The sequence below is a fragment of the Cotesia typhae genome, unplaced genomic scaffold (genome assembly GCF_013202065.1).
Source record: "Cotesia typhae breed Kobodo isofemale line unplaced genomic scaffold, CoteBio_Ctyphae contig_4, whole genome shotgun sequence".
NCBI lineage: Eukaryota > Metazoa > Arthropoda > Insecta > Hymenoptera > Braconidae > Cotesia > Cotesia typhae.
Window position 1 is genome coordinate 9,645,376 of NW_027423748.1, and position 22,002 is coordinate 9,667,377.

General features: G+C 33.4%; 1 protein-coding gene and 1 long non-coding RNA gene across 4 annotated transcripts in view; one reads left to right on the forward strand and one right to left on the reverse strand.

Moving 5' to 3' along the window:
• Positions 1 to 22,002, reverse strand: part of LOC141527574 (uncharacterized) — a 140,319-nt gene that overhangs the window by 89,219 nt on the left and 29,098 nt on the right. For all 3 annotated transcript variants that reach the window (XR_012479216.1, XR_012479218.1, XR_012479217.1), the window contains exon 3: positions 5,666 to 5,747. This is a non-coding gene — a long non-coding RNA (uncharacterized LOC141527574). The remainder of the gene's footprint in view (positions 1 to 5,665; positions 5,748 to 22,002) is intronic.
• Positions 16,137 to 21,442, forward strand: LOC141527225 (uncharacterized). The gene is made up of 3 exons (XM_074242583.1): positions 16,137 to 17,094; positions 18,377 to 18,665; positions 19,952 to 21,442. Exons 1-3 carry the CDS (start codon positions 16,959 to 16,961, stop codon positions 21,096 to 21,098), a joined length of 1,572 nt encoding a protein of 523 aa, XP_074098684.1. The 5' UTR covers positions 16,137 to 16,958; the 3' UTR covers positions 21,099 to 21,442.

Genomic DNA, 22,002 nt, shown 5'->3' on the forward strand with positions numbered 1-22,002 from the left:
ACAAACTTACTAGTGCGATTATCTGGCTGGTCATTACGCAAATAAACGGGTACTAATAGCCAAGGAGGTTTATCACATAAGTAAAGTATAATTATGCGTAACTGCAGTGTAAATTTGTCGATTTAGTTTGTACATCGGAAATGCATTAGCGGACTGTTGTTTGTTTCTTACACACTCTTATACTCTTCTCAAGCTTCTTAACTACGTTTTCTCTCTCTATTTAATACTACTACGTACTTGGATCTCCGGCTTGTAAATTCCTTACCCGTTTTATTTAGTGTTACACTCATTTCGATCTATATTTAGCTTATTAATTATATTTTTAAAATATATACAGGAATATTTACATGACAGCCGATCGAAATGTCGAACGATAACGAGAAATTATTATTGTTTTTTTTAAATCATTATAATAATAATAATAATGATGAAAAAAAATTGAGAGCCCGATCTTTTGATAAACAATAAAATAACAGATGATTGATATTTCAATCGGAAGATAAATAATTATAATGAATAAATAATTAAATGATAGTAATTGACATAGTCAGTCACGGTACGTTATCTGAGTGAGAGTATAGTCCCTCGACTAGGATAAAGTAAATCTTAAAAACATAAAAAAATTAAAAATAAAAAACCAACTACTTATTCCATCCACTTAACTCGTAAAAGTCGTTTATTTAGCCCGCGATAAAAATCTCAAGCACGACACACTGAATGTCCCGTCGCGTCTTATTGAACGTCAACGTTCATTCGGTCCTCGTTCCCATCCAGATATACCGTATTCCGTATGTACACCGATACCGATGGCTTTCATAATAATTGGCCGCCGATTTCGTGCCGCGGAGTCACTTGTATAAATGTCAGAATTCGCGTAATGAAACATCACGGGCTTTTATATATTATGTTCTATAGTACATTACATATTTATATTTATATTAACGTTACCGTAAATTCAGTGATCGATAATGAGACCGGTAATAATCGGTTGTAACAGATAATTCACATTTTATGGGCAACCTTTTTTTAATCTTCTAAAGTAATGTAATAGTGTTGTGTTGTGTGATGGCGCTCGATTGACGATACCGATTATTGAATTTACCGCAGTTATATTTAATATTTATTATTATTTTATGCCTGTCGTAGATCGCTTGGTTGACCGATTTTAATGAAGTTCAGGCGAGAACGCAGGCTCAATATAATATCGCTATAATATTCACATTTCATTTTTATCATTAATGTAATAGAAGTAGTAATTTAAAATTTTTTTAGTTATTTCAAGAGAAAAATTTTTGAAGTTAAAAATGTTTTTTGATTTAAGTAAAGTTTTTTTGCTTCCAATAAAAAATTTTTTTTATTTTAATTTTCTTTACTGATAAAAAAAAAACTAACCCTAACAGAAAAAGAATAAATCTAAATCCCGAGAATTCAGTAACTTGAAAAGAAGCAAAGATTAAAAATTTAAACGACAAAATTTAAGGGTTTATGGCGAAGTGATTGGCGGTAGTTTATTTTCAGATGGTGTACAGTAAAATCGAAGAGTGTCCTTCGATGAGTATTGGGATTGGAAGACGAGTAAACGTGCTCGGAGAAGAAAGACCAGTCGCCCAACGTGATCATAAACCTCAGGGACGTGAGGCATATTAAGATGGCAATCAATAAACGTGATTTTTTATGTTATTTATTTTTCTTCATTCTCATACGTGATCGGGCTCACTCTAGCCTGAGTTTCTCAGACTCTGATTTTCTTATTGTTTTTTTTGGTAAAATAAAATATCAATTATTTTGTAAAAAGAGTCTGAAAGTATGATTGTTACTTGCAATAGATGCTCGATCCTCTGGCGAGCTTCAGCCTCTGGGGGCTTATTTATTTATAAGATACTTTTAGTCAAATGAATCGTACATGTGCATATTAAACCAGACTCGGTACAAACGTGATAATGATTGTACTTCATTTCAATTTCTTTTATTTTATTATTCATAAATCATTTATTCATAAGTACTTACTACCCAGCGATAAAATTTATTTATTTATTTTTTTTTTTTTTTTTTTTTTTTAGATAATAAATAATAAAAATATTAATTAAAATTATCGAGGGATTTTTACAAGAAACACGCATTAATTAATTTTATTGTAATTAAAAGTCGAAGTTTGTTTGAATTATTTGAAGGGCAGACTTGTAAAGTTAAGAATTGATCAACTTTGTGAGACTGAGGAGAGTATTTGTTCTCAGTAAGAGACAATAAAGCTTGGGTATGGTTGAATGAAGCTAAAGAGGTCGTAAAGCTAAAAGTTGTGTCGCAAAAAGAGTTTAAGTGGCAGGTCTTGGACAATAATAACAATAGAACCTCCGATCGGATACGAAGAATGGAATCTATGTAAGGTCTTAAAATTCAGGAGCTTTTGTAGCGTGTACATGAACTCTGCACTTTAATGGGCTTCGTCACTCGTCAGTGACTCTATGGTAATGACTATGACGGGCTGGGCTGCAACGCTTCTATACTATGTATTGCTATATATTATGCAGGAGGGTACTGGGACTGGTTGGTACTATTACTGGTTACTGCGGTGCACGGAGTTTAAATCTGTAATTTATACTTCAACTGGGGCGTCAAGGATTCATGACTCTGATGGGCTCAAGAGAATGCACTGTAAATTTAAGCCAGACGTTAATAACTATGGAAAATGTTAAATGAGGAACAATAAAACCCTAAACAACAGACCGTGAACAGAAAACATTTCAATTAATCGCATCTGATTTTAACTTTATACTTTTTTTAAAATTTTTTCTCACTGTTTAGTTCGTGAAGCTTTATTAAGTGGAGAAAAAAAATTTTTTTTAGGATAATTAAATGGCTCATTTTATTTGTGGATTGTAAAAATTTGAATTGAGACAAAAATTGCAAAATTCTTCCCGAAGCCTAAATTAAATAATAATCATTTGAATATCTAGAGAATATCGGTGATCCCATGAAATTATTTTCCCGTAAGCGACAACAGTATCCCGTTGAAAAAAAAAAAAAAAAAAAAAAAAGAAGGGTTAATTTCAGCATAACGACAAAGTAAATATTGAATATCTGGGCTGGATTGATTTATAATAATATTTATTGAAATATTATCATTGTTATTATTTTATTTACAAAATTTATAATGGGTCTAGGTTATGGCGTGCTCGGTCGTGAGTTACAGCAACTCGTGATTCGTAAACACGAGGAGATGCACGCGAGAAACTCGGTATCGTCACGACTGCACCGTGAGATGTGTGTTGTGTATGTGCACTTAGCTCAAGTATGAGTATGAGTATGAGTAAAAGTACGAGACCACGGTTACGGGTACGGCGATACAACGGTCGCGAATGCTCTCAACCCGAGCTGCCATACTGCCGGAAATTATTGTAATCGCCTACAGACGTGTCTAACTCAAGATCACGAACTTAAACGGAGTTTTATCCGAGGGAAACTGTTTCCTTGACTATTATTCTGTCCAACAGACTCCAGCACACCCCTCAGATATTACTTTCATTATTATTGTTTTAATCAACACTGTAATTATTATTAAATTGCTTTCATGCATACGTCGGTCTGCCCGTCTGTGCTCTATCCTATCAAATAAAATTCATTAATATTCTCACGAGATACTTATTTTATGATTGCTGTTAAAAAAAAATTAATTTCTATTTGAATTTACTTTTGTTGGCTTGTTAATTAAAAAAATTAAAAATTTAAAAAATGATAAAAAGTGATAATCGAATTTCTAACAGTTAAAAATAAATAAATAGACTGAAAATATAAACTCGGAAGTATCTGGCTGTTGAGGATCGATTTACGCTTAGAGTGTACAGAATACAGTACAGCGGATTGAACCGACGACCTTTTATTGCACTCTAATCGTTCAACTCTCCCATTATCCTTGTACGACGATCTCAGTAATTTCCTCTTCCTCTATCGTAAAACAACCTCTTGATCGCCGTTCGAGAATCGTTTCTTTTCTTATCTCGATACTGTGTCCTGTATTCGCCCAGCGTGAGCAGTATAGACCAGTGCATCACTGCTTGTATCTATGTCTATACTTCTATACCTATAACTTTATATAAATCTATAGATATATAAAGACTTATACCTATATACAACACCGCCGATTAGATATAATACCAGCCGGATCCATTTTTTCGCCCTATGTTATTTATTTAGCTGATGAGATTCGTTCAAAAAAATAAATAAATATAAATCACTTGATTGAGTTGTTGTTCCATGTCGTAATTCCCTTAATTTATTATTATTACATTTTTTTTTAATTCTGACAATACTGCAACACCGATAATTTTCTTCGCAATAATTGAACCGTCAGCAATAATAATAATAACTTGCTTCTTTTTGATGAATGATAATTTTTTTACTTTTGGTTGTAATAATAATAATTTTGTTTATTAATTTAAGCGTAACAGTCGCAACTAAACGTATTATATTGTATTTGTATTTATTATAATAATAATTAATCTGCCGGGTGATCGAAGATTGAGAAGAAACCCAAAGTATCGCGTGACTACGGTGGCACCGGTAATCAAGCATATGAAATTCAATGAAACGTGCGGCTTGTTAATCAACAGCACGTTTTTCGATCAGCTTCATTAATAATCATCTGGCAGCTCCACAAGAACTTGACATTTTATTCATTCGTATTGCTAATGAGCCACGATTCTATCTGCCATTCTGTTGTTGTTTTATTATTTATAGATCCTCAGGCTCAGACTAAGATCCAGGCCCAGAATGAGAACAAGAGAGAGAAAAAAAAAATAAAAATTTACACATCCTTTATCCTTTATTCTCTACCTTCCACATATTTATTTATTTCCTAGACAGAAACAAGGGTAATATATTATTATCGTTACCGATATTTTTATTCGGGATCCTATTTATATCGGACACGAGAAAATTATTCTGATCGACAGAAACAGCCGACGTGAATTGGTATCAATCACGTCATCAGTTCTGATCGATTTTCTTCTTACCACGAGTATCTATATCTTGCGGTTGTGAGTCTTGGCTCTGGCTTATGCTGCACTTGGATTATTTATATTTATATATATAACAGAGCAGGAGAGAAAAGAGTGGTGATGCAGGTGGAAACGGTTGGTATAGTAAAGTTCTGAAATGTAATGGTCGGCGACCACCGTGGCGAGAATCCAGTTCGTGGTCAATGATGCTTGAGTACCACGCGCGCCACCAGTTTATTATTCCCTCCTTTGACGTTTTTCATATTTTATATTTTATATCTAAGTAGATCTTGCTTTACGGTTAATCTCGAGCTTTTAGCCGAATATTTTTGAGGTAAATTTAATAAAAAAAATTAATATTGAAATAAATTCTTCCCCGTTATAAAAACATTCAACTACTTGTTAAAAATTTCATACGTAGAAATTTTTTTAGAATTTTCTTTATAATAATTTTTTCTCGATGAATTACATAGGAATTGTAGTCGTGATCATTAAAAAAAACTCCCTAAAAAAAAAAAGACTCGAACACAGGAATCGAAGAAGAAATTTGCGTTTTACAGCTTGGAGAAAACCTTTACCATAGAAATCTCACCGTCTGTTACACCCACGCATTTATAGGAACACAGAGCCGTAATCGTAAAAAAGGTAAGTAAAAATAAAAATTCACTCACGGATCGAAGTATCTTTCTGTCGAGTTAATCTGTCCATAAATTATTTTCACAGTTTTTTCACAAACTTGCATCGGATTGAAACCTGAAAAACAAAAAAAAAGAAAATTATGATTAATTTTCAATAAAATTTTTTGTTAATTAAAATTTGATTAAAAATCCTGAAGAAAAGTGTAACTCTTAAAGAGCTGAAGCTATGATTGAATCAAGGAGGTCCTAAAAAAGCAGAACCTCCCAGATGAAATCTAAAAAAAATTAATTCGATTAATTTATTAGTGATAAGTATCGAAATGTAATATAGGAAAAAAAGGCAAACAAAAAAAAAAGAAGTAAACAACAAATCAATTGAATTAATTCATTAAGACTTTAATGTACATTAATTGAATTTATTTATACAGGGATAAAATACCGACGATGAGTTCAAATTACTTAGAAAGGTTGTAAAAATAGGTACACAAGTACAAGTAATTCATTGTGTAAACAAAACTCGTCGTGTCTGGTGTGTATTTTATACGTTTGAGAAACAAAAGGACAAGTTAGCAAATAATACATCGAGGAGTTTAAGAGGCAAGAGACAAGAGCCAGTAGCGATGCGAGCAGAGGCGAGATCTCGTATAAATCAGTTGGACGCTTCACAGAATTTTTCCCCCATTTACACACATATTTGAGCCACGACATCACCTGTCATCCTTCTTCGGCATCCTGTTTACGTGTGTCTCCATCACGCAAAAAATATTAAGTGCGAACGGTAGTCCGGAATATATATATATATATATATAGACACCACCACTGATTCGAGTATCACAATATGTATATGTTATGTTGTGTATGCTCGCTCTTGACCGCAAGTTCAATTGGAACAGCATCTTTACATCGTATTTCATTATTTCTCGTTATATTACCTTAATGAATTTAGCATTTGCGCCGTAACGTTTCAGGTATGCTGCATAATTGCACTTAGGGATTTAATGTCGTCTGCTATTTGCACACTGGTGGAAGAATTTTTTAAGAAGTGGTCAAATGAGTTTTTTAAAATTTTTTTAAGTCACTTTTTGGGGATAAAAACATATTTTTCATTAATTCAAAATATTTATTTAAATAAAGTAAATTAATATTAATATTTTTGATACCAATAGAGCCTTATCACATTAAAAAAAAATTTTTTTTAACCAAAATAAATATTTTAATAATTAAGAAAAAATTTTCAGAGAATTTATATTACAAATTTTATTTTTAATTTAACAAATAGCAAAAAATCTTATGATTAAAAATAAAAAAAAAATCACGTTAGATTAAAGAATTAGGAAGGCTTTAATATTAAAAAATTAGTATTAGATATAATTTCAAGCCTGTTTTCCATAATTGGTAAAAGAAATTATTTTTTCGCAGCATAGACACATTACTCGCGTATAAATATTTGCTGAAATCAATTAAAAAATAATTTACTCTTAAACGTCGAGTAATTTGACTTCTTTCTGCCATGTTCCGACGTATCGATTGGATTAATTGCCTACTTGAATTTCTTGCCGTCTGTAAATGACGTGGATGCGAACAGTGACCAGTATAAGTATTTTTCTTCAGTCTCTATGTTTTATTAAATGATTTATAAAAGCGTGGAACAATTTTAATTGAACGACGGATTAATAATATTGTCACGCGAGACGGGAGATTATATATTTTTATTTTATTGCGTGAGCTGATACAAAATAACCCGATAATTCAGTTAGTATATAAGTAATTAATTGCTAAAATAAAATAAGTCCAAATAATAAAATAAAACCACCGAGTTACATAAATGAATTAAAGAATTTAAGTAATCTTGTGAGTGTATCAAGATTGAAGCTAAAGAAATAGGCCTCTAGTTTGTGGAAATAAATTTTTTAGCTCCGATGATATTTCTCGGGATAATGATGGGGTGTCGTGACTTACGTTGCGTCGTATATTCTAACTGATTACGTTTGATTAAGCCGTTTATGGCCCAAGAATGCGATACTATTTTTTGAATTTTTATTTATTAAGTCGATCTAATCAGAGCTCGAGAATTTGTTATTTATCCATCAGCTACTATGTGTTTTATATTTAATTCATAAAAGTTAAGATTGTAATTTTAAAAATCTGTGTGATAAAAATTTTTTAACTACCGAATTTTAATCTTCATTTACCAGGTTGATATTAAATCACAAATTATCAGAGTAGAAAAAGTAAACAAAAAATTAGCGGGCTGAGTGTCGGCGAAAAAATGTTGTGTAAACACTAAAAATTAGCATTTATTAAATATTATCGGGACTGGTTTTTTAAACGGTGAAAAATCAGGATGTTATCTTGGCAACAAACAATAAATAATAAAAAAAAAAAAAAAAAAATCTGACTTATTGCAATATCCAATGATCTAGATATTCAGTGGGTGTTGAGACACGAGTACTAGCAGAGTATCCCGCGGCGCGGTGTAAATGATAAGCAAGAAATATATTAAGTATAAGTCAGAACTAGCGGCTAACTTCCATTTGATGCGATGATAAATACATGCGATAAATAATATATTAAAAATAGTCGAGTCTAATATCGGTTTCCAGGTAAAAATAGAATTAATCTTTATGTTAATAGTCATCGAACTAAATAAAATTGTATTTTTTTTTTTAATAAAACACTCTTGTAAAGCAGAAAATTAAAAAAAAAAAAAACTGACCAAGCAAGAACTTCTTTGCTCAAGATGAATTATTTAATTTTTAAAATTTAACTTTACAGTTTACGAATATATTATTATTAAAAAAATTAATTTAATAATTTTTTTTTTTATTAAAAATAATATAAATAAATTTTTTCTCGTATAAAAAAAAAGGGATTTTTTTTTTCAAGTTAAGAAACGATCGAACAATTTTCAGATCGGTAACTTTTCAAAAGCATTTATCATTAAACATTACTCATGGCTGAAGATAATTTATGTATGCGCTAAAAGAGGTGAATAAAGTAAAAGAGTAACTGAAACTAAAAAATAAATAAGTAGCGCTATACCGGTGAGATTCAAGTACAGAATTTAAGAGCCAACACACCACTTATATTTTTATTCTTATATTAATTATGCATCGGTATATATTACTTGTATACATATGTAAGTCTCCCAACAAACGATGAGATCGAGACTGTGCAAAAGGCTTATAAACGACTGGCATTAGTATCGATTCACGTTAATACTATAGACGATCTGATTGCAAACGAGGGATAATTAATCCAGATTGAACGCGCTCAAGGATACATTATGCAGTGGATGTATTGAGAAATTTTATTTTACGTCGAATCGCAGAAAAACTCAACAGCAAATAAATAATAGTAAGAAAAAAAGGTATAAATATAACTAGTGATTTTTTTATTTATTTTATCTATTTATCGATAAAAATAAATAAGAGGAAGCTCGGACGAGTTGAACGATTTGAAATCCATCATAATAAATGATTCAAGTTAATGAATAGTTACCCATTATCTTGATTGTATTTTTTCCAGTGCTGTGGGATGGAGGACAGAGGTAGGCAGAAAATATGCCAGGACTCTAATTACATCAGCTTCAGAGGTGCATTATTTATTTGATGTCCTTTCAGCGGAATACTAAGCTCTTCGCTAATTGATCGATGTACCCGCTGTCGGAGTTACGCGGATTTATTCAGCCGGCTCTTGCTTGCGTCTGTCCTTTACTTGCTATTACCTATATACCGGTAGAGCCAGCGGAGGATGATCGATACGGCAATTAAAGATGACGAGATATCATGTCGCAGCATGGGTTTCTCTGTCGTATATATTTATCTATATACATTTTGTTTATTCCTGTGTTGGTTCTGTGCTGAGAGGAGTTCGATAAGATGATGCTTCAGTACGCAGTAAGTCCCTCGTTTACTTTCCGGTGAAAACTTGTACAGACGGGTTAGTCTGCCCGCTCATCTAATAACTCGACATATGCTCCATTTAAAAATCCCATTCGTTAAATAATTAGCATTTTATTATGTTTATCTGATTCAATATACAAAGAAATCTGTTATTTCATCTTCGTTATCCTCATCCGACATCCTTAAAGATATCATATCGATTTGTTGACATTTATACTTAATACTTTCATAATTTTAATTAATCACTGGTTTTAGTGAGATAATTATAAAGTCATGTCGTTAATTTATTTTAAAGGATTCTATAGTCATTACTAAGATAGCTTTCATGATTTTTAATAACTATAAAATTGAATCGATGATGTTTTTACAATCTAAAACATTATTTGGACGATTTATCAAAGTTTAAAATTTTATTTAAACGACTTTGATGATTATAAAATTATTTGGAGGATTTATAATAGTCTAAAAATTTTTTTAAATGTCTCTAAACAATTTTTAGTCATTATAAAAATTATTTTGACCATTTAAAACGCTTTTAAAAGTTTCTAATGATTGTAAAATTTTTTAGAGCCCTTTTATATAATTAAAATCACCTCAGAAGGATTTTAAAATATTTAGAAGACTTTTAACATCATTTTTACGACTTTGAACAATTTTTAACCATCTAAAAAATGATCTCATCTTTTTTTATTCACCACAAGCTGATTTCTATATCAATCTCAACGTCCAGTTTCATAGAATCTTCCTCCCTCATTTATATTTAGACCAGAATAAATTACTGTCTCTCCTAAGAGCAAGAATCAAGAATAAAATCAATAAAAAGTTGATTTACCTCCTTGAAAGCCTCCTACTACAATTACTCCGTTATCCTGTTCTGGCAATTTAAATCACCGTTTAATTTCCTCTCGACCGACCATTAAAAGGACATTTTGAATATTTATCCCCTATTACCAGCTTTATTAACACACCACAATATAAATATATAAATATAAATAAATAAATAAATATAAACAGTGCTTCTTCCATAAATTATACAGCGGGATCTCATACTCTTAGGATGATACAATCACGCAAACTCTTTCTCTCAACATATTATATCCACTACATGCCCTCGGTCCATTCTCTTACTTACCGTGATGGAGGACGATGCCCCCTGACCGTGGTGTAGGTCAGCGCAGCAGACGGAACTGAGGATGAGGATGAGGAATTATTGTTGCTCATTCAATCTTCCTTATGGAGAGCCATGTCCATTTTCATGTCCACGTCCATATACTCGCGTCCTACCGGCACAAACAGCAAGTCTTGTGGGTCCTGGCTCCGGGCCAGCTAAATTACCTCAAGCCCTCATAAAATTACACCTTTTTGTGCACCCTCATTAGTCATTGCTGTTGCTATTGCCTATTACTTTTACCAACACCCGACAGAATAAATATCTAAATAGATAACGATCTGCACCAAATGGCTCAATAACGGAACACATCCCACAACTGTACTGTATATATATTTATATATTTATATATTTATATAGATATATGTATGGTTGTAACAAATAAACACTCACTGAAGGAGAGTTAAGTAATCTAGCGGTCACGTTTTTTAATAATTTTATTTTTTATCGTCATTATTATCATTATCATTATTATATTATTATTTACTTCGAGGCACTGAGGATATACTAAGGTACACCACTCTTGTACACCACCGGGAAAGATACTACAAGGAGATATCGCATTTCTTGGGGATAACGAACAAAAAAACCATTTAAATTCCCATGCATCCTCTATGTGTGTAAATGCATACAAGGGCTATTGGGCGTTCTTATATAAGCACCGTGCATTCGCAACACCCATTCTTCTAGCATTTAAACAGAACCACCAACTACCACACAGTCTACAGTCCGAGTTTGTGAATGTGCAGAAAGATGCTTTAGAAACTAATGAAACTCAACAGTACCAGTGGTATTGTTCGTGAACTTTGAATATTTATCCGAGGGCACTCACCACACGAATTCGTAATTATGTAATTTCAAGGCCTCCGTGAGGGAGAGCGTTGTTTAGATTTTTAAGTTTTATGATCCCTGAAAGTTCAATAGGGTTTGCAGATAATAAAGACTTGAGTGGAAGAGTTGAATGTTTATGCTAAGTGTGGGGAGGATGAATAAATGTTAATTGCGGATCTTTTGCTTGGGAGAGGCTGGAAATTGAGGGACAATGATGCTAAGTGAGCTTTACTAATGTGGGTATTTCGTTGGAAATTTATGGGGGTTTTTTTGAATTGACACGCGAGTCTTGAGTGATTTAAGGGAAATGGAAAAATTGTTTTTACGGGGAATTTACGTTTTTATGGTGATAATAAAATTAATTTGATTTGAGAGAAATATTTTTAAATTAAAATTTTTTTTGAATTAATTTTTGGTAATTTTGTGGACAAAACTTAAGAAAAAAAAATATTTAATGACTTTTTTATGAGTTGAAGTATTAAAGACTTTAAAACTGAAAAAATACCAATTTTTTTAGGAATTTTTTTTATAATACCCTTCAATATTAAAATTAGAAGTAATTATCCTCACAACGACTCATTTAAAACCATAAAATTAAATATACCACCATGATTGAAAATGAAAATATCTGTATTATAATTATTGCATCAATCAACAAAGAACAAAAAATTGTAAGCTTAATTCTTAATAATGGTTATTTTAACTCGGATTTTATTTCGGTCGTTAAAAATTTAAAACCTTCAAGGCTTTGAAAAATTAATTACATTAAAGAGAAGTGGAAGGAGAATATATATTATATGTGTAGCTCATACGAGCCTAGTAATAGCTAGTAGCTTATATTAACTTTAGAATTTAATGTTCGCAAAAAATGTACGCATGAAAGAGCGCGGTGTTAGTACTATTCGAGCATGTTTTAAATTTTTTAGCCTTGCTATACTTGTTGGTAGCAACAGAGGGAAGCATACATTATAATAAGTAGATACAGTGTAACTACAAGCTAAATATTTATGCAAAGTGTGCAGTAAAAGTTGGCTAAGATTTAGAGCTTAAATAAATCTAAAATGTGCAGCATCGGTGTAACATTGTTGGAGTGGTGTCGTTACTCAGCTTTTATTTCACAGTCGTAAAATGAAATCCCGTGTATAGTAAAGAGAAGACGGGGCTTGAAGACTCTTTCTCCTTGTACTGACTTGGATCTGACTATGACTGTATCTGACAGTATCTGGGTCCAAGGAGCTGCACATCTTCTCTATATACGCTGATACAGCCGTGTTAAATTTAATGTCCAGTACTCTACTTGCATGCAAGGTAATATATAAATTATAAAATATAAAATATTAATTCAAATCTAAATAAATGCGCATCGATTAAAGTTATTCACTTCCTTAGAAACCTTCCTTGTGATGAATAATTATCGAGTAATTTATAGCTTATTATTTTATTTCCATTTTATTCTAGGAGCAGTCACGGGTTATCATGATAAATAAAGTGGTAAAAAATTATTATACATCTGAATGCCGGTGCATAAAGGGGATATACAAGTGTCAGTTGTATGTCGACAATTACATCCGCGGGAGGATATATTTCTCAGGATCCCCGAGTTGATTCAGTCCAAGAATATAAGAAAGGGCTCTGAGGGTAAGAACCTCCTCCTCTTCCTCCTCCTCCTCCTCCTTCGTTTTTCCTTTCCATCTTCTTAATATCAAGCCTACATACATTATACATTATATATTTATTTCCAGGTCGTTGACTCAAAATATAAAAGACCCTACTTATTTCACCGCGTTAAGGGGGTATTCTGGTCTAGAAACATGAATTTCAGGTAATTTTTGAAATGTCGTAAAAAAAAGACAATTAATATTTTTACTATACATTTTTTTATTAGTTGTTTGTTAACATTAGAAGAATACAAAAAAAAATTAAAAACTAAAAAAAGTACAAAATTTTTAAAATTATAAGCTGACGGAGTGGGGGTTCTTTAAAAATTTCCACGTGACTATGACCATGATTTTAACCCTCCTAGTAATCTGAAACTAAAAAAAAAAAAAAAAGATTATTAATCAAGAATAATGTCGCAATGGTCGGAAGTAGGGAAAAGTTTGAAAAAAAATTTTTCACAAAATGGCGACTGTTTAAAAAAAAATTTTTTTTTCGACCACTTTTTCTGACAGTTTTGAATTTTTTAAAAATAGTTAAAATAAAAATTTGAGGATAGGGTTAGTTCCAACCATAGACAAGCCAATAAAGAAGACTCTATAAAAATTCCAAGTAAATCGGTCCAGTAGAACCTGAAAAATCGTGGTCATCGTTCCGAAAAAGACAGTTTTGAGAAAAACGCGTTTAAAGTTTCGCGTAAAGTTTTTTCTAGTCTAAGTCATATAATGATATTTTAAACTTACATTGATTTAATCTGCCATTCCTGCCTCATACATTGGACCTTCCTCGACTTCAAAGAAACTATTTTCTGCATTTCTTTCTTCATATCGAGCAGTTCTGGCCTCCTTTGAAGCGATGAATGCTCGTGTTTCGGAGCGGTCAATCCGGGCGTTGTCGCGTTTGCCAGCAAATGAATGAGCTTCTGGTCCAATTTTTATTCCCATCCAATACACAGTAGCCGTAATTATTTTCAATGATCACCTCTTCATCATTAGATTTTTTTAGTTTTGCTGCTGATGCACTTGTAAAATTGGTGTCTTCTTGTGCCGTGTATTGATTACCGTGAAATTGCCTTTTCTTCTGACGATGTGGACGCGTACGCTTTTCCGCGGAAGATTTTCTATCCATTTTATTTTTAAACAATATTTTTAACTGTTATTATTTAACTCACAGCACATACGTCCACGTGGTTCAGAGGTTAGAATTCAACTGTTAGCAGCTGGATGCAAGTGAATACTAAATGTATCAGATACGGGTCACCTCAGGTTCTCATATAACTATATATGTGTATAACTATATATATATATATATATATATATATATATATATATATATATATATATATATATATATATATATATATATATATATATATATATATATATTTGTATAGAGGAACAAATGGTTTTACTCAGAATAGGGATTCAGGTAGACGGAGAATCCCTAATGTCTTTTGTTCGATTAGTTGCGACCGAACAAGTTTGGATGCCAGGTCAGAGAAATACTTATATCTCCGAAAATAATTTAAATTTTGAAAAATCCTCTTGTACACATATTCTTAAATAGTTAAACTTTGAAAATATAAAAAAAAAAATTTTTCGATTTTTTGAAATTTTTAGACCAGAATACCCCCTTAAATCTTGCGTAATCACACCAAGAAATGAATTTATTACTCCATTATTCAATTGCTCGTGGTAAGACTTAAAGAGGTCCTACCGCTGTCCACGCTGCATGAAAAATATTCAATAATATCATTGGAAAAACGGGAAAATATTTTTTTTTTTATCTTATCTACCACGGATAATTTTTTTCGACCATTTTTAATTTTTGTATGTCTTAATATGATCAAATGTTGTCGCATGTGACCATATACAATTTTTCAACAAAGTTCAGTTTTGAAAATTTCCAACAGATGACGCATGATTTCCAAATTTTCTCGCTACTAGAGATTTATATTTAAAAATATTAAGTTTTGGATTAAAAATTATTTTTTGACTCTGTTGGGAGCTTATCTGAGATTAATTTTAACTTTAATCAATTAATAAAATATTTTTTGCTCAATGAAATATGCAAATTGATAAAAATAATAAAAAATAATTTTTTTACTATTATATATAACTTGATAAGGCCTCATATGCTCTGTGACATCAGGTCACAAAAAATTTTTTCAAGGTTCACTATCAGTAAAATTCTTATTCTTGTTAACGTAACTTGATTATTGTTCTCGATCAAACTTGAACGGAACGAACAATTATGCCCGGAAGAGCACTTTTAAATGATCACGCTACCTGAATAATAATCCCTTAAACGGCATACCGTCATCGATTCGCTCCATCTGTTTATTATTTATTAATAAAGCTATTATTATTAGGTATTTAATTATAAAAGGTGTAATTGATTGGCTTCGAGACAAAAAGATCCCACTCATGCATGCTGAATCACCTTACCAGCGATTCGACAGGTGGGGAAATATCGAAATTAATTATCGAATGATTAGCATCCAGAAATGAAATGCAATGATAATGATAATAAATAATGACGATAGTGATTACGATGAAGATGACGATGACTGTGACGATGATTGCAATGATGAAGGATTAAGGACGGGTGATGGAAGTTGCTGCAAAACGGAATAGCATTGCCTGGTATTCTTCTCTATTGGTAGTCGTAGTCTTAGTTTTAGTTGTAGTTGTAGGTATAATAGTAGACCAAGACTGTGAAGTAACAGTGTGGAGAATAACTCTCAACTCGGCTGTTAGTATTGGAGAAGAAGCTGAAGGGGGATTGGATCCAAGCTGGATCTGAGCAAGTAAGCCTCCGCTAATGTAATGTACAAGAGGCTCTACTATATACTGGGAAGCGTGTTAACCGGGCAGTGTAGTGTTGTGTACTAGAGTGTAGTATACTATCGCGCAGTACGCTCTCGTCTCTCGCGCAAGCAGGATTACATCTATTCGCGAATCCACTCAATTCGCCACGTGCTTCTCATCTGCCTAAAAGTGTACCATCTTCATTGATATCACGCTCGATGTTGATAATCATCAAGTAGCTTCTTCATTTGGGCCTTGTCACTTTTTGTGTCATTTTAATTAACAAAGTTGGTGTGGTTGATAAAATTAGTGAGCAATTGGTGACCATAAATGGACCGGTTATTCGGTGGTACCGTAACTTAACATTGTGTAGGAGGATCAGAAGTGGACGCCAGCTAGAAAATAGTTGAGCTAGATGGTGGAACTACAGTTGGTGGATGTTTGAGCGATTATTTTAACGCGTTGGTGGTTGATATTTGCATAGATAGACACTCCCATCGCGGTGATGAACGAGTATTGAGGATATATAGATAGTTGAGTTGAGTTGAAGAGTTGCGTGGGCATAAGTGTCTACCTTTTGACCGCGTGTTTATGTTTTACTTTTGGTTTTTTCATGTTAATTGTCGATGTATTCAACACGGATGGGATTCGATCTGTGGATTTTTTTGTGTTTACTTATAAGGAAGTGAACGAAGAAGAAAATAATAATCGTGACTAGTTGTTGATAGTTGGGATTTTGTCTAGTGAGATCTATCTGAGAAGGGAAAGGCGGTTTGGTTACCAGGCAATAGTGGCGTATGACGGGCGTATGTACCTGTGCAGACAGAAAACGCTGTACCACTGCTGGAAGTGGGTTCGCATCCGCGACCGCGAACTATCGAGGACAATAACGGCGATGGTGGATACTGGATATTGGTGGATACTGATTTAAGTAGCTGTTACGAGGGATATATATTATGTTAGTCGTGGCCATGAAAAGATTATGCAGAGTCGGATTGGCCGCAGCCCTCGTTACTGCCTTTTTTGTTCTTACGCTAGTGGATATGCCGCAACAGATTGCGGATTTACCTGCGGATTTATCTCCTACGCCAGGTAATTTTTGAGTTAATTAGTTTATTCCACGTTTTAGGTAATTTAAATTGTAAAAAGTGATGCTTGGTTACCTGAGTAATGGTCTATTTAGTTTTATTCCAGGTGACTGTAATTTAGTAAGTAAAGTTTTTATTTTAGAGGCTAACTTTGCAAATTCAAAGTTTTAAGTCTATTAATTGCTGGACGGGGGGTGCTAAGTGGAGAAGTTTTATTTAGGTTTAATTTCTAGTGCTCAAGTTGGGGATTTTAAAGTTTTATCGTTGGCAAAGTTTGATGAATTTTTTAATGATAATGGATTAAATGTTTAATAGATTTAAACAATTAGCTGCTATTATAATTATTTGTCAATGTTTTTCGCTTTAATATAAATACAAAAATTTCCAACATATTTTTAGCAAAAATTAGTTTAAATTCCCAATTTTTACAAGGCAAGTTTGACTTTAAAATGTTTTAAGGTCGAATTGTATGATTGATGAATACTGATTGAATCAGAACAGATTTAACCAAGGTTACAAAGTCCTTGTCACATTTCTAACATCATAAATACGTGGAATTTTAAAGATTATTCCAATCACACAAAAACACGATAAATCAATTTTGAATATCAAAATGCTGTTCGTGCAATCATTGAAAATTTTTTATGTATTAGCTTTCAAGAGACATTTGTACTCTTTTGGCGACGTAAAAGAGTAAGTATGATAATAGAGACTATAAATAAACAGGGACTAAGACTAGATAGTTGGCCTAGAGTATAATGAGAGCAGGACAGTAAATTCATCGTTTGCCTGATGTATGAATAAAGACGAATACAAGGAGGAGTAATCCCCTCGGCGTGTTGTAAAAACGCTGTAAATAATCAGGGAGATGGTGGGTTTTTTTACCAGCACATAAATCTTGGGCTGCACACGTTCGTACCGGCACTACCGTCGCTTTCTCTCTCAGTAGTCAGTGTCTGCAGTCTGCTTCGACGACTCAAGTCGGGGTTAGCAACTTCGTTAGTCAGCTATAATTTACGATTACTGGACAATCACCTGCTCAATATACTTGGCAGATTGCTTTCTCGATACAATATGCAATAATACTGCTTTCATGGTGCACCGCCCGTCTCATCCTCACCTGTCACACTCGAATTTCTGAAATATTGCTCATCCCGCCCGACTCCTTGCGCACAATGCCTTTGATACAATGATACAATGATACAATGATCCGATGAACAAAACAAAATCGTAAATTTATTGGGAGGATTTTTGTGCTGAAATGTTGTTTGATTTTTTTGTTACAGCTGCGGCTAGCGAGCCACCAGGTACACGAAGCATAGTCGCGTACTCTTGGGCGCGAAGATTGGCGCTGAATTATAGGCCGTCACGTGAATGCACCAGAGCCTCCAGCAACGAGACATTATCGAGCAGTTGGTCCTCAGATGCCGAGAGAACCTGGCTTGAGTCTATTCCCGGGCAGTTGTTTCTCTACACCGGTCACTTAGATATTAGAGTACTTGGGTATCCGAGTGTACGAGTGATTGGCGTTAAACGAGAGCCGACTGGGTCTAGCGTTCTCTACTGCACTATTTGGTAAATAATTGGATTTATTTTATCGATCTCAGACTACTCAACATTCGACAGTGGTCAATTTATTTATTCCCGAGAAATACTCGGGAAAAAATATAATGGATTCAAGGAAAAAACTCTTGATTCAAAAAATTATTTTTTTATCGACTTAGATCAAGATTAATTGTTGAATTAAAGTAAAATTTACTAAATATTACTAAAATTTTGAAAGCTAGCTAATTTTTGATCCTAGAGAATTTTTATCTTGAATTCTAACTTCTTGGTTCAAATAATAATTTTTTTTTTTTTTTTTTTAATTAAGTAAAGATTTAAGAATAGATTTCTTGAATCAAGTGGTTTTATTTTTAATAAGTATAACCTGTGTAAAATCTCAAGAATTACAGCCGCGAGTAACAACAAGGCGAAGTAAAAAAAAGTAATGTCAAGCACACATTTAATAGCGCGAATAATCGTGTCTGAAAGATTCCCAGGGACTCTTATTCCCCTTTATAAAAAATAAATATTAATAATTCCAGATCGCATTTAACACAAATAAATGTAATAATGAGGATAAATCCGGATCGGTGGTGAAATAAAAAGCTTAAGAATTTTTAATGGTGATTATAAAAAAGTAAAATATTCTCCTGGAGGTATAAACGAGGTAGTATGTTAACGACTACAACAACCAGTACACAAACTGCCTTTTCCTGCTTTTACACCTCGGTACGATTCCCTAAGGATCCGTTACACGGTCCACGAGTTACTCCAAGAATAAAAGAACAAGAGACCTACACTACCGCACCACCACACTACCGGCTGGAACGACAGCACAGTGCAATTACTTTCCTAGAGAAAGTTGCCATTAAAGGATGAGACTCGGAATAGCTACAAAAGACACCGCGGACCACCTTAGTTGAGCATCTAATTTACTATTCGCGTATCCTATCCCCGTGACTTCGTTTCATGATAATAATTATAATAACAACAACAGTAACAATAACAATAATCCGCTGCTATTAAATCATCATTTAGGATTTACCCCATCAAAAATCGATCAGCTCACTTTTTATTATTTAATCTTTACCAGAGTACCGGTAATCAATTTCGGCTTTACGTGGTTTAATATAAATATTAGCATGTCTTGTAATTAATGACGACAGCAAAAAAAATTTTTTTTTACTCCAAAATTCATTTCTAGATTATTTTAATTGAAAAAAAAAAAAAAAAAAAAAAAGGAAGACTTATTTAGTGAGAATATTATCTATATAAATAAACAAGCCAATTAACCAACGAATTATTTTTGTTTTCAGGCAAGAAGATGAAGAAGGAATCCATTCCTACAGTATGGAAGCCTTGGTATCAGACATCTGGCTGGACGAGTGGGGTGGAACATCGACAGACTACACCGGCATACTGATAACCTGTCCTCTTCCGCAATACGTGACCCCGCCTCGAAGAGTATATGTGGGGCCTCACGCGTGCTACCAAAACCCTAGTCATAGTTTAATTGTGAAAAACGTTAATAAAACAGTGATACCCAAAACAGAGTTTACCTTGTGCATAAAGGGCCTGGACTTTGACGAAGACATAAGCCACCGGCTGATCGCGTTCTTCGAGCTCTCCCGCATTCTGGGCGCGGGTATGTTCTACGTTTACGTCTTCAACGTCCACGAGAACGTCACCAAAGTGTTAAAGCTCTACGAAAAATCTAACGTCGTGAGATGGTTCCGGCTGAATCTACCCGGGGATCTGCCGAACGACGTAAAGGCAAGACGACGGCTGTTTAGCAAGGACATCTGGATGAAGAGACGCATGGAGCTGATCCCCTACAACCACTGCTTCTACGAGAACCTCTACAGCTCAGAGTTCGTGGTCCCGATCGACATCGACGAGATGATTATTCCCATAAATGTGAAAACTTGGTCGGAATTGATGGCCCTCGAAAAGAGCAAGGGTAATTCGTTCTACGATTACGCTTCCTATGCTGTGAGAAATGTATATTTTTTCCCCGAGCTCCAGAGACTCGCCAGTATAAATAATAATGATAAAAATAATAATAATGATGATAATGATAACGGTAGTAGAATAAATAAAAATAATGGTAAAAAAATAAGTACCGTTGACAATGACTCACGTTTGCTCAATTATTTTCATACACTGAGAACATCAATTGTGTCTCCGGAAGGCGACTCGGTCAAGAGTTTTGTGTCTACCGAGCGTGCACTTACCATTCACAATCACTATGCCTTAACGACACTAAATCCAACCTCAAGACGTGTCTACCATTTAGATCCTCGGCAAGTCCTCAAGCATCATCACAGGCGTTGCGACAATGACCGGCTCGATTGCGGTCTTCTCATGAGAGATCTCACTATTGACCAATCCGCGAGAAAGTACTTGCCTGAATTCAAGTCCAGAGTCAAATTTACCTTGAGTTATCTCAATGCTTCCATGTAGTATTTCATTGATCATCATAATTGTAATTGTAATTAATAATGACTGTTTATAATTTTATAAATGTGAGTTACCTGTGAAAAAATTCTACGATATGCTTGACATAATTATCCATGTATAATTTTTTTATCAAAATAATTTTTTAAAACCTCCAACAGAGACCTCACCAGAAAATTGTTTCACTGAAAGATCTTTAAGATTATTTTTAACAATTTTTTTATAAAACTTGCATTGTATCTATCAAAAATTTTGAAATGTCAAATTTCAAAAATTAAAAACAGTCAAAAAATATTATTTATAAATAAACCAGCCATAAGTCCTGATAAAACTGTAAACTTCTTCAACATAATTTGTTAATAAAATGACGTTTTGATATTTTTTTAACGCATATCTCTTTTTTGATCCACCAGCTAAATTTAATAGCAGTTTAACGGGCTCTTTTGAGAAGATAAGAAACAGCAAAGAACACCGGTCGAGTAATCGTTTAATCTCCACCAGACACGAACAGTTGAGGTAGGTCAGGATTATATTTACTCGTTCAAGTCCACCGGGTGCCTTCTATTCGCTCCTGCGTGAAAGGGTGCCTTTGTGCTTGTATTTCTAACAGCGTGACACAAACCCTATAGGTGAAAACGCGGGCATGCGCTCCGGGGGTTAAACATTCGAGGATGTTGTTAGCTCTTTGGACACGTGGGTCCTCAGTCGTCACTCCGTCGCCGCGATACACAATTCGTTGATTACGTCAAAAAAGCAATCAAAACTATCCATTTTAGTTTTTAAAGCTTTCAATTGAATTTAATTTTAATTGAATAGAATCAAAAGTTTATTCTGATGAATCCGGTGGAAAATGAAGCAGAGTTACTCGTGGCCGGACTGTTTAGTTACTCTGAGGATGAACCCCATCACA

Excerpts from the sequence above, each read along its gene's own strand:
- LOC141527225 (XM_074242583.1), top strand. The coding sequence starts at position 16,959 with ATGTTAGTCGTGGCCATGAAAAGATTATGCAGAGTCGGATTGGCCGCA. Across the intron at positions 17,095-18,376 it reads GGATTTATCTCCTACGCCAG|CTGCGGCTAGCGAGCCACCA; the intron begins GTAATTTTTGAG and ends TTTTTGTTACAG. Across the intron at positions 18,666-19,951 it reads GTTCTCTACTGCACTATTTG|GCAAGAAGATGAAGAAGGAA; the intron begins GTAAATAATTGG and ends TTTTGTTTTCAG.